Source organism: Dromaius novaehollandiae, chromosome 18, assembly GCF_036370855.1.
Source record: "Dromaius novaehollandiae isolate bDroNov1 chromosome 18, bDroNov1.hap1, whole genome shotgun sequence".
NCBI classification, from domain to species: domain Eukaryota; kingdom Metazoa; phylum Chordata; class Aves; order Casuariiformes; family Dromaiidae; genus Dromaius; species Dromaius novaehollandiae.
Window position 1 is genome coordinate 12517800 of NC_088115.1, and position 13138 is coordinate 12530937.

Here is a 13138-nt window from a genome sequence, read left to right on the forward strand (position 1 = left end):
GAGGGTACTCAGCAGCCAGGAAAACGGCTCCAGTGGGGAAAGGACTGAGCTCACCAAATGAAGGGTCAGATCCTTCAAGTCACTGAATGTCCAAGCAGTGCACTGAGCAGTCTCAAGTCCCTTGAGTTTAAGGTAACCAACAAAAGACTGCACTCTCTGATTACTGCCGCATCTTTATTCATCATCTAGTGATTTTTTTTATTTAAAAAGACAATATTATATTTCCAACATATGTAAAAAGTGTGTTCAATCGTCCAGGATATGGGTTTTTTATAGCTCCCACAGTACATAAGCAGACCTTTGTATCGTTATACAAGGCTGATGTTAGTATTTCCAAAGTCTGAAGATAAGATAATGGGTTTTGTTTTCTTAATAACAGGTTTCTGCTGTCAGGATATAGTCTGTGCCTGACACAGTAACTGATTGTGTTCAGCTGTGTTAAACTATAAGCGACTCACTAGAAGTCCCAAAGCTTTTCTACCCACTATTTGCACCTAACTTAGCCAACACGCTCTAAAAGGCCTGACCTCAGGAGAATAATTGTTCCACTTCAAGTTAGAGGCTTCTACAGAGTGATATATGCTGAGCAAAGCCAGCCACTAGGAAATACTAGACACAAGCAGTGTCTGACCAGATTACCTGGGCTCCTCATGTGTGTGGCCTCTTGGGAATCCTCTCTCAAAGGCAGGTCACAACCAGATGGAAGAGGCAAAAAGGAAGAAGCTTCCGAATTTCTGAATCATTCAGTGCTGTGAGAGAGAGGAAATCTTTTTGTTGCATAATTTATCTTCCATCCATCCTACAAAAAGACAAGAGAATAAAGTCATGCTTATTTATTTTTAATATTTCAGTATACTACATATAAATACACAATCATTCTGAGAAACAACAGGCCTGCAGGTTCTAGAAATAAGTATCAGTGGTCAGGAGCCGCTTTTGAAAAGAATTAGTTTAATCTTTCAGAATACATGAGGAAGACATCTAAATGCCTCTTAAAAGCAGTGCTTGAGAGGGCTGTAAAATAAGAAGTCATATTTCTCTCCCAGAGCTACTGTGAGACTCAGTTCATTTCTTTCTGTAATGCTGCCATCAGAATTTCACAGCTCAGGACAGTTTAAAGCTTGTACTTTTGTGAAAAGAGAACATTACATGAGAGTTGGGTTTCCATACAGTTTTCACAAGTCTCTTGTTGCCTTCAGTGAGATCTCCTGGGGAAGACCTGAGAACTTCAGGACAGGCCTGCTTGCAGTTGTTATGCTGAGAAGCTTTAAAACAAATGAGGTAGCAGCTGTGCCCGAATGTGTGAATCCTGGCATGCGTAGCTCTGTGTGCATGTGTGAAAACAGCTTTACTGGATGTTATTTGTCCTCTGCATCATGCTCTTGTTATCTGTACAATATTAAACACAATGGAAAGAGGCTTAGCACTGAAAAAACAATAACCACCCCCCCTGCCCACTCAGTGTGTACACCAACCCAACATGCCCTTGCAAGGCCAAGGCTTCCTAGTGGGCTGCAGCTGGTTCTGATTACGGTGAGGAGGAGAGAATGACTTTCCTAAATAATACACTCCTTCCACAGTGCATGCGTGCCTATCTTCTGCTGGGCTGTCAAACACGAACGATAGCATTCTGAGCACCTCCTATTTCTCTCCTTGCCCATGGCTTCACTGTTGTTCTTGGACCCATACTCTCTGCCTCCTCCTCTGCCACACAGATCTGCCCATCCTGGCCTCCAACATATCTCTGCTCCCCACCCACTAATCCCTGCTCCTGAGCACATACCCACTGGCTACTGTCTGGCCTCTTGCTGGCACAGAGAAGCACAGCCAGGTCATAGCCTCCTCCATGGACTTCCTCAGCTAGTTCCCTCAGCCTAGCTCCACTCCGCTTTTAAAATCCCCCTGGGACCTGCAGAGGCTTTGGACTCCTGATGCTTCCTATGCTAAAGCACATTCTTCTGCTTTCTTGCATTGCTGCTTCATTTTTAAAGCTGAGCTCACGATAGAGCCTCTCCTTCTTGCTTGTCCTTGTGATCACCTTCTTTCCCTCTCATTATTTTTTTTTATTTATTAAAGGTTTCTAGTTTGCCAAATATCTCTGGAAAAAACAGCTCTGTACTACTCACACCAAATCCTTGCACACAAAGACTCATTTCCTTGATATAAAAAATACAAGCTGGCACCCTCCAGAGCCAGTGGAAGTTCTAACTTCCACCTAACTCCTTGCAGCTTTGGGCTGGTATATTGGGAAAAGGGCAACAGTGCAGGCCTCTCCTGACTGCCAGGAAATCATATCAGTTCACAGAACAGGCAAAAACAACCTCAGCATTTTGGCCTCTGCAAGCCCTGCCCCGGCACTGCAAAATCCCTGCCCCATCTCCCAGAAGGCATGCATGCAGAGCTAGAATTGCACAGCCAAGGTGACACCCAGAGGCAGACCTCTTGCCAGGGAAGGTGCTTTACAGTGCAGCCTAGGTCAAAGAGTTTGAACTCTGCGAATTAGCACTGGTGTCTCTCAGGCTTGCAAAACCTTCTTGATGCTTCTTACGGCTGGTGCTTGCCTACCTGTGGTGCCATCCATCTCTGGCAAAAAGGTGAGCCCATGTCCTGTGCAGCATAGCCATGTGCAGGCTGCCAAAGTCACACAAAGGTTGCAAGAGCTGCTATCTGGATTTCAGTGTACCTGGCAATTGGACAAAACTCTGAAAGGCTGAAATGTGATCTGCACATGACGGAGAAGTCAATACCCCTCCCTCTGCAGAGACCTTTGTGAGTTAGAATATATGCTGGCAGAGCTCTGGAGTACTTCAGAGTGCAACTGTGATAAAATACAGTGCTGGGAGAAGGTATGGGGGATACAGTGGCACTATTCTACATTTTGTTTGCACAGGCATTATATGAGAAATCCTTGACAGTACCATCAAATGCTACAGTCTTTTATTAACTGGGAAAAGCAATGCACAAAGTAAACAGCAAGTGACCTGACCTTTTAGCTGCCAAATCATTCACCTATTTTAAAACTACAAGTAAATTTAGTATGCCTGATACAGAGCAGCTGAAACTACAGGTTTAAACCAGGCAAATACACTACAGCCTTCCATATACACAATTCTGCCACAGGAACAGTAATGCCAGCCAGCAGTAGCTTTCTGCTCTTGCCTGGACAGACACTCAGGTTCTACACTCATGCACTTAATGTAAATGAAGTAAAGAGAAAAGAGCATTGCCTGGAGACTAGAAATAACAGCAATCTTCAGACCTGGCACTTGGAATCAACTTGTCCAACATTCACAAGGAACTAGGTCCATAATGTTTAGGGGATGCAGCAGAAAGTATCATCAGGTCATCTATGACAATTTTATTGACTTATCTTCATAGGGCAAGTCAGAAAAATTAATCCAAATTAATCACAAGTGTGATTTCAAAGTGGTTAGTGAAGTTATATTACAGTCCTGCATGGATGCTGTTACTGAGAATTAAAGTGGCCTTCATTTGATTTAGCTTTCTTCAGTTTCAGAGTGAAGTATGCTAAATCGAATTAATGCCACTTAATTCTGAATAAGAATATCTGCATAGGGGCTTAATAGAATTTAACTAACCTATTTTGAAAGATAATTCAGGTGACGTTTCTTGAGTGTCCCCTTCGAGGAAAGACTCACATCAATAGACTTAATGGGAAATGTTCCTGGATCATGCTGGTGTGAGTTCAAAACATCAACACTAACCGAAAAATAGTCATGTTTCACTCAGATTTATTTGTTCTGAGAGCATTAACATCTGTTCCAGAACTGAGCATATATCTGGTAACATCTGGGCAGGCCATTTCCTATGTTCTGAAAATGTAAACAACATGCATCATTTTCATAAGGCTGATGTCATTTTGGCTGTTGGGCAGATCTAGACAGTGTAATTTCAAACCTGAATGTTGGTGGAACTTGTATTTACATGACTTTTGCCAGGGTGCCAGGAACTGCAGTCTCTGCAACAGTAATTAGTAACCTTTAACTAAGCAGTAGTGTTACTATGGTCCATATCCACGCATTGTAGAACAATCCTGAATGTCTATGCCAGACAGTCCAGCAGTTCAAAAAAAACGGAGTGAGATTCAGGTCTTATTTTAAATGGGGCAAGTCACACACTGAGCTTCACCCAGAAGGCTGGGCTTAAACAATTGCAAATTCTAAAAATCCTGCAGAATAAGCTGTCATTCTTTTAAGTTTTGAGAAGATTAAACAGTTAAAATATCTTGTCGAAACTCAGAGAAAGCATCAAGACTTGGTTTCAGTTTCTCTTTAACTGTTCTGTCATCTATCTGTTCAATAATCATGTTTCTGCAGCCCACTTGTGATCTACAGCACTATGTATTGGGGACCCTCACCTTCAAAACACTCTAAGATAGTGGGGGAGCTGTTTGAAAGCCCAAGAACAACTGTACTGCCAAATGATCCTCTCCAGTTGGAGGAGAACACAAAGGTGCACTTATGCCCAAGTATGAACAAGGGCACAGCTTTGAAAGCAAGCACAGGACTGACATTTTCCCATGTTAAATGACTGCTTGTAACAAAGTAGTCAGTACTTGCCATTTCACTCAAAATAATCACGGGCCAGATCCAGTCTTTCCCTTCTCCCCCTACAACCAAACATGAGTGACAGCTCCATGCTGGCCCTCATCTCTAGCAGATTTGGACCCAATCTCAGGAACAAAATGTTCTGAATGCCTCCAGAACTGGATTTTTGTTCCAGACTTCACATACTCTTTTTTTCCAACAATATTATCTATATGTCACTTTGAGATGAAAACTTCAGCACAGAGACATATTAAATAATACCTCACTGTGCTAATCACTGAAGTGACTAAATAAGGAACCTGTGCTCCTTAGACTACCTATTATATGCAGTGAATAGAGGCAGGCACCTTCAAAGGGCAATTCAGAACAGGATTCTGAGTGACTGTACTAGAGAGAAGAGCAGCCTCTTAGTCTGGACATCCAAGGTACGTGTCTACTGTGAGGCAGTGGGATTATTATTAATCTTTCAGTTAAACATTGCTCAGTAATCTATCCAACCAGAATCCCTGAGTCAAAATTTCAAGTGCTGATAGCTAATGTAATATATTTTTCACATTAATCCAGTGAGACATACTAGGGAATCTGATAAGTACATGCACAGTTTGCTCTGGGAAAAAAAACAAAAACAGTCATATCTTAACCCTTTAGACTGTCAAATCCAGAGTCCAGGCTATATTAAAACCTTCCAGATTTGAGTGAGACACACTCACTAGTCAGTGCCACCTTATATTCCATATAGACAGAGAATGAATCTTGATATTCCAAAACTCTCATGTTTTAAAATAGCAAACAGCATTTCTTTTGAAGTATGGGTTTGTTACAGCTATTTAGGAACCTCTTACTGAGCTCAGATGGTTCTTGAACTTCCCCTGGGGATGGTTTAGATGTCAGTGTTCATTCATTAACAGATTGGAAACTGTCCAGGACAATATTGCAAGAGAACACACGATGTCCAGGCTTTCCTTCTGTTTCTTCCCGTCTTAAACAGGACTTGTGCAGCTCTCTACAAATAAATTCAAGATTAAATAAGATAAGTGGGACAAGGAATGGGGAGAAATTCAACTCAGTATTAGCAAGGCATACTACTCACTGTCAACAAGCTGTTTCTCTGTAGTGGCAAGATGAGCATAAAGTAAAAGCTTACTTGAGCACTGACAATCTCATCTAGCCCCAATTCCAACACATCTTCCTCTTCCTCATCACTGACAGCAAGCATGCAAAGGTCTTCAACTCAAAGCAAAGACACATACTGAGTATCTAATCCTAATGCCACCCACACACAGTGTTCAGGCAAAACCTCACTGACCCCAGAACATTTAGCTACTGCCTTTTGTTGGCAACCAGTGTAAGAAACAAACAAGCTCTCTTGCACAACCAGGCAGCTGGAACAGGAAGAGCCCCCTACAAAAGAAGGCAAGAGGGCAAAAGTGGAGAAGCTAACACATTCACGGTTTGTCCTGACGGCATGGACGGACTTTCAGACGTGGGGAGGAGGCAGTGCGTGGAGCTCTTGTGTGCTCCTGCAGGCTGACAGAAGCAGTCTTCTCTCAAAACCACGCAGGCTGACAGAAGCAGTCTTCTCTCAAAACCACGCAGAACTGGATAAACTCCACTAAAAAGCTGGTGGTGAGAGTGCTTCTGGATAAAGTGCTAGCTGAAAGGATTGAAATTGCTTACAAAGAAAGTCTCCTATTGTGTGATTCCTCCCTTGTTCGAGGTAACAGGATTTTGTGCTTTCTTTATAAAAAAAAAAAAAAAGGCTTCATCAAAGTACCTGAGTGATCAATTCTGCCTGCTATTAGGAACAATCCACTGGGCCTAAAACCATCTAAGTGCTTTGGTCAAAGATGGGGAATAAAAGCTCCACTCATTTCCTCATGGAAAGGCAACAGCTCCATCCCTTTCACTGCAACTGCACAGAGCCTGAAAAGTCAAGGATGTGTGAGGCATGATTGCTTTTATTTACGAAGTGCAGAAGAGGGGACATGGGCTGTGGACATGAGGACTCCTGACACTCCTTTCACTGACATAAGTACAAAGTAGGTGTAAAACAGCTACCAAGGCCAACTAGTGACTTTGCACTGGTGAAAATGACTCCAGAAGACACAGCAATTAGGAGAATCAGCTGATGTGAGTACACAGCCTTGTCCATGTTTGTATGCAGTGAAGAAAACACAGATGTGACCTTTGTGAGCCAGTCAGTGCACTAATTACTGTGTCAGAGATAATAACCACTAAACATGAAAATCTGACCTATATCTACTACAAAAGAGGAAAAGGCAGCCATTTACTTAAGTCTCTATTATACTGTTAATGATTATGTGCTGAAAAACTAGACCCTAATGCAGAAAACTTGTAATCAAAAAGCATCAATTATCATTTTCTCCTTGCAGGAGACATTAATCAGATCTGCTTTTCACAGTTTCATTCAGTATACAGATAGACATGCAGGATTGTGTGATTCATCCTCAAACAATCAAAAAGAAATCAAGCCAGTGGGAGAAGATCACCTTCAGCAAGAAAAGGAAAAAAAAAAAAAGGAAATGAAATAAAGATAGTTTAAAAAAAAAACTTTCCGCGTTTTTTGTTTGACAAAACTCAGGTGCGTGTCAGGGTTCTTTAGTAATACGGCAGCCTTGCCTCCCTCCAGCAATGACTAAACTGGATTTAAGCAGCGTACACAATGTTCTGAGGTTTGGGGGCTGAGCCAGCTAATACTATCAGTCATGCTGAACATACCATCCTTCTGTAGGGATAAACTAGTCCCCGAGGTCCCTGGGAGGAACATGAGTCCTTCTTCTTAAATCTGCATATTTCCCCTCTCTGCTCCCTTAAGGTCTCCAACTTCCAGCCAAGGAGGCAGGTTGTCTAGTGATTGTTACAGGCTCAGCACCCACTGGCAGAACCAGTTTTTCAAGAGTGCTTGGTGCCCAGCGCATTCTGTAAGTACATTTAGATCTGTTCTTCCAAAAAGCTCCAGCCCTGAGGAATACCCTGAGTTGGGGCTCAGCTCTGTTCACTGAATCCATCTGAAAATTGCAGCCAGAGAGGCAGTTCACTCGTGTTTTCGCCTTTGCCAGTATGCAGGCATTTCCCAGAATTCAGGGCAGCGCAAAATGCTTCTGTTCGTATCTGGAGGCAGAGCACCCTCTGCTCAAGTGGCAATGGCCACATGTGGTGAGAGATAGGGGAGCATCAGGCATAGCAGGTCCAACTGGCTTGTGAGAAGTATTATTGTTAATGGCCAGAGCAACTGGAGCAATACAGGCCATCTAGTCCTGAGTGCTAAAACCCAGTAATTTGAGCACAATCAATGCCTAGAAAATTTGAGCTGTTATTTTCCATGCAAGGACTGCATGTAGATGCACTTTGATTTACCTGGTTTCAGCTCTGCCATGGATAACACTGCAGAATCACAGCTCATCTCCAGCCACCTCTGAGCTTTTGCCTCGTAGCAGCTTTTATAGCTCTTGGCATTCCCATTTGTCTGGGTTTTTAAAACTCCTGCTCCTTTAATGATCCTGAAGTTGAAATGAAAAAATAAAACCCAACTCAAACAGTAACAAAATCAAATCTATGTTTTGCATTACTGCGACTGTGTGAGATTTTCATTATTACCTTGCTTTAAATAATTTAAAATTATTCAAAAGCAAATCTATATTTCCTATTGACAATTTCATCCTAATTTAATAACCTGGGTGTCTGCAATTTTCATTAAATTGACTTACACTCTGACCGCATTTTAATAGACTTGACAATTTTTTCTTCCATTAGACTCTCTCAGCCTACTGTCAAACAAGGATGCCAAATTCCCCCCTTCCAGTAATACTGTGACTCATCCCACTTGGGACAGAGCCCTTATCTTTCCCCACTGATGTCAATCTCTCTGTCCCCTCCGCTCCCGAGGACAGGCCAGCAGCCCTGCATTAGCATTTTCACTGCCTCTGAAGCACTCATCCCTGAACAGAATAGAGAATCCCCTAGGGAAAGGCTGGGGCTGGAAAGCGGTGATTCTACTTGGAGAGGACAAATTTCTGTGACTTACTGCTGGTTGCAGCCTGAACTACCCCGGAGGCTTGCACTGGGGAACAGCCTGGGGTGGGTGGTGAGGGCCACGAGGGAGTTCAGACATTTGGCATGGATTTGTTCCATGAAGACAGAAGTCAGTCAGGGCTGTTAGTTCAGCAGCTCTGAACAACATGAAGTTCACAGGCAAGACGGTTCTGCCCTCGTAGCACTAGCTCATTGATTTTCAAAGTGAAACTGTGTCACTTGCAGTGGAGACTTGGCTCTGTGTGTAGTTCAAAAATGAATAAACAAAACGCCAGTGCAGAGGATTTAAAGGCAAGCTCTCCCCATGCAAGTGCGTTGTGGAAAAAGGCAGTCACACTTCCCCTGCAAGCACTGAACAGGGCTTGGATTATGCCCACTAAATAACAGAGTAATATGATTTTGCTTCTGAAAACATACACCCCCAGTGGCAATATTATAGTCTGTTACACCAGCTGTAAATCAGATAGGTTCCTCAGTGTCTCACGACTAATATCCCTATACAAGACTAACACACCAAGAGCAGCAATTGAAATGAACCCATTGTCTTCCTGGATCAATTATGCTGTTACCTGTAAAAGTGCCTTTTACTGACAGCCATATTTTTTACTTCTAGCAGTCACAGGACTTCCACAGACACGTGAATGTTTGGGACAAGCCAGCCTCTGCAGAACCGATTCTGCCACAGCACATTCTCCAGGGCATCGCCAGCACCACAAAGTGTGGAGGCACTAATGTCACCAGAATGGTTGGCTGCTTCTTCACAAACCCTCTGCAATCACTTCAGTTCTCTCCCCTTTCTCTGCTCACTTCCCTCCCTCTTTTCTTTCTACTTCTTTTCACTCTCTTTCCTCCTTAACAAGCCTTTATTCCAAGCTTTGCTTTTATCTCCCCAACAAAACATTAAAACAAAAAGACAACTACAGAAAAATCAGGGCAGCATCCAGGAGATTGTGAACGGTCACACTGGTCACTGTTGTTTGTTCAATGAAAAAACTGTCACATCTTCATTGCCTGAAAGGAGGCCCTGATTTTGTCTAACACTCTTGTACTTTCTAGATGATGCAAGAAAGATGTACTAATCTATTAGTTTCAGAGCCAAATCCTAACTTTACCACAAGTAATAGTTTACTGTATTTGTGGACTTAACCATGCCAAAATACCTTCTGAATCTGAATCCCCCCTAAGCTAGGGAGGGTGGTCAGATCCAGGATGCTGGGTGAGGCCCATTTCTAACAATCATCATTACTGAATTCAATGCTGCTGCAGACCCTGGCAGATCAGGGCTTATTCTGAGCTCCTTTGCAAGGGCTACCTAGATCTTTGCTGGTTTGTGCTAAATCTTCGATTTCAGTTTCATGCTGTTATTTTGTTTGTCTGTCATCAGACTTTGCAGGTGACTGATGAAACTGTGATTTCTTTTGGTATTAAATTCAAAACTTAACTACAGTGATTATCTCCTGCAATGGTGAGAATTCTTTCAGCCTTCCCACCCAGCATATCTGTGTTTGGTGAGAAAACAAATTACCTGTATAAATATAAAATGCTCACATTTAATTGAAGCTTCCCAGGCAAGCCACCTTCTCATGATTGCTAGACTCTCCATGCTTCTTTTTATGGGAGCACCTGTGATTTAGAATGGACTGTTTCAAAGGATGAAGACAATGAGCCCATGCTTCGTTGGTTCTTTAGACATGACAACTTGGTTATTACTTCCCAAATAACAGTAAAAGTGATGTTTATTCTGCTTTCACCAATCTGTTCAGAAAAGCCTTGAAGTTCTAAATAGACAAACGTGTTGGCATTTTAAATTTGTACTGATACCCATCAGTTTAATTTCTAGTTTAACTGGTGTCATTTTTTTCATTTGATCACTCTGTTTTTCTCGAGTTTTTTTTTTTTCTTTCCCTGTACCTGTCCTTTCCCTCACAATAGATCTGCTACACCCAACCTGACAGCTTTACTTCCCCTTCCCCCAAAAGCTGTGGGCTTATGATGAAAGAGAGCTTAGTGATGAATTGCAACACTAAGAACCTGAACTGAACTGAGCTCACAAAGAAGGAATTAGAGCAAGTACATAACACCCCAGAAAAGTAAATAAACTTTGGGGTTTATTCACTCACTGATGAAAAGGATATTTACTCCTTGCAGAGACATCCCGGCATTTTACAAACAAGTCATTAACTGTCTTATGCTCTAAACATATAGCAAGGGAGAAGAAGTCACTGGGTTTCATTCTTGAAGAGTGTCAGAGGTCCAGCTGGAGAGATCATACTGCTGTAGGAATAAAAATCACAAGGCTCTGTTAACTCTATGCACGTAGAGGGGAAAAAAAAATATATATATATATATATATATATACACAGAATAGACAGCTGGTCCAGAAAGCAGAGCCAAAGCTGCAGACTCCCTGCACGCACAGTCGGCTCCCACCTCCCGAAGCCGGCGGCCACCAGGGGTCAGCGCCGCACCAAGGCCGGAGCGCGGCGGCCAGGGCGAGCGGGCTTCCCACGGCCCCGGCCCCGGCCCCATCGCCCCGGGCTCAGGCGACACGAAGGGAGCCACAGAAAGCCAGCAGGTAGCCAGGCCGCACGGCTGCAATGCGACCTGCGTGGCCCTATCTGGCAGTTTCTCGCGCGAACCCAGCAGCACTCCATTTTTCTACAAAAGGCTCCACAGAAATGTACTTACGTTAGCAAAGAAAATAAGCAGCTGCTAGTTCGCTGGAAATTAAAAATTAACAGTACCAGGGAAGAAGAATCTGTTGCTTTACAGCATTTCTATATCTCAGCCCCAAAGCTTCTGCTCAACAATAGTAAAAATATTAAAAGGTTAATCAAGCAAGGCCGTGAGATGGTAAGTCTCTTTGTGAATCCACACAGTGCAAACAGGATGTGGTGCTGTCCGTAGAACTGCTCAGAAAAGCCATGCCACAAAGGGCCTGAGGATTTTCCTTAGAGTTTTTGTCAATACTGGAAGCATTTACCATCAGAAAAAACTGTTGGGAAAATGCATGCAAGTTTCTTTGAAAAACACTAGCCTAAACTTTAAGAGTTAAAAAAAAAAAAAAAAAGAAAAAAAAAAAAAACAAAGAGAGAGAGAGACTTTCAGATATCCTTACCCCCAAATTCTGATTCCTTCCAGGCTGTGATAACCAGAAAGAATTAACAAACTGCTAAAAGTATTGATTTAGAAAAGTAACACCTTCACTTCATTCACACTCTTAAGAGTTAATACTTAAAAAGTGATACTTTTTAAAGTGAAAAGCAACTCCCCTTGCTTTCCCAGCTCTTCATGAATCAGAACAAACCCTCTTAAGACAGAGCTAGAATTTGAGGCAAAAGGGTCCCTTCTCTGAAGCATGTAGCCTCTAGTTATCACTAACAGGAATGATGAGACTTGTAGGCTCTGTTTTGCAAAGTGCTTTTTCCTGCTGTCTCTCATGAAACACAGTACTGTACAAATGGATTAGTTCTTCCATGTGCCGAACAGTATAAACCCCATCACACAACCACAGCCTGGATCTAAATGGGGTGAATGGGAGGCTGCACAGCACCATGCGCATGCAGGAGAACCTAAAGACACCGCCTCTCCAGGCTACCTGGTAAGTCCAGACCTGTCCCCACACCAAACTAATTTAGGATACCCTTTTATTTGTCTTCCCAAAAAGCAAGTACTTAGCAACATGCTTAATTTTATATACACTGAATTCAGCTTAGTGACAGGGTAGAAAACTGAAGAAGGGTTTTCTGTTTGTTTTCCCAATAATATATTGTTTAACTCTGATCTTGGCTTTAATCTGGTCCAGGAACAAATTCAAAACTTACTTCTCAAATGTTTTCAATGGGCTGTGATGCTTGTTTGCGATCCAGAAGACATGTCCATAACAGGACATTGGATTCACTGTGTAGTTATGTTACGGGCACAGTAACCTTATCTTCTGCAGAGATGTCTGCTGAGCTAATGCCCTGAAATTTTAAATATTTTGGCATATTTGTAGGACAAAACAGAAGTGCTCAATGCAGCGCACAACATTCCAAAAAGTGGATGGATCAGATGCGTTTCAGGAGGGAAAAAAAACTTTTACAAACTTTTACAGACTAAGTCCAAAATAGTTTATGATTATTCCAGCCAAGAGACAAGCTGAAATAGATTAATGGATCACCCCATTGCTGCGCTGTGTTCCACAAATGGCATTTTGAAACCTATTTGAGACCAGAGCTTTTCTGAGCTGTGCCAGGGACTACAGAAATGCTTGTGCAGGACCTTTTACTTTAAGTAATTTCACAGAGAACTTACGTGAACCCATGCTCACTCTTAAACCAATTTAGTGTGTTTACTTGTTCATGACAACAGATCTAGGCACCTGGAATCACTTACTGCAGAGATGACATCTTCCATATGTAAATTTATGCAACACATCACAGAATGTACCCATATGGTTTGTCACTAAGAATAAACTTTACAGGCATTCACTTGTGAGTGGTCACTAATACGAACATGCAAGATGCAGTGCAAAG

The 13138-nt window shown here is 42.4% G+C and overlaps 1 protein-coding gene across 1 annotated transcript in view; it reads right to left on the bottom strand.

Annotated features, from left to right (window-relative positions):
• Positions 1–667, bottom strand: part of TEX2 (testis expressed 2) — a 66695-nt gene extending 66028 nt beyond the window's left edge. The window contains exon 1 of the mRNA XM_026099034.2: positions 640–667. Coding sequence (XP_025954819.2) covers positions 640–652 — 13 coding nt within the window. The 5' untranslated portion in view covers positions 653–667. The remainder of the gene's footprint in view (positions 1–639) is intronic.
• Positions 668–13138: the final 12471 nt, after the last annotated feature.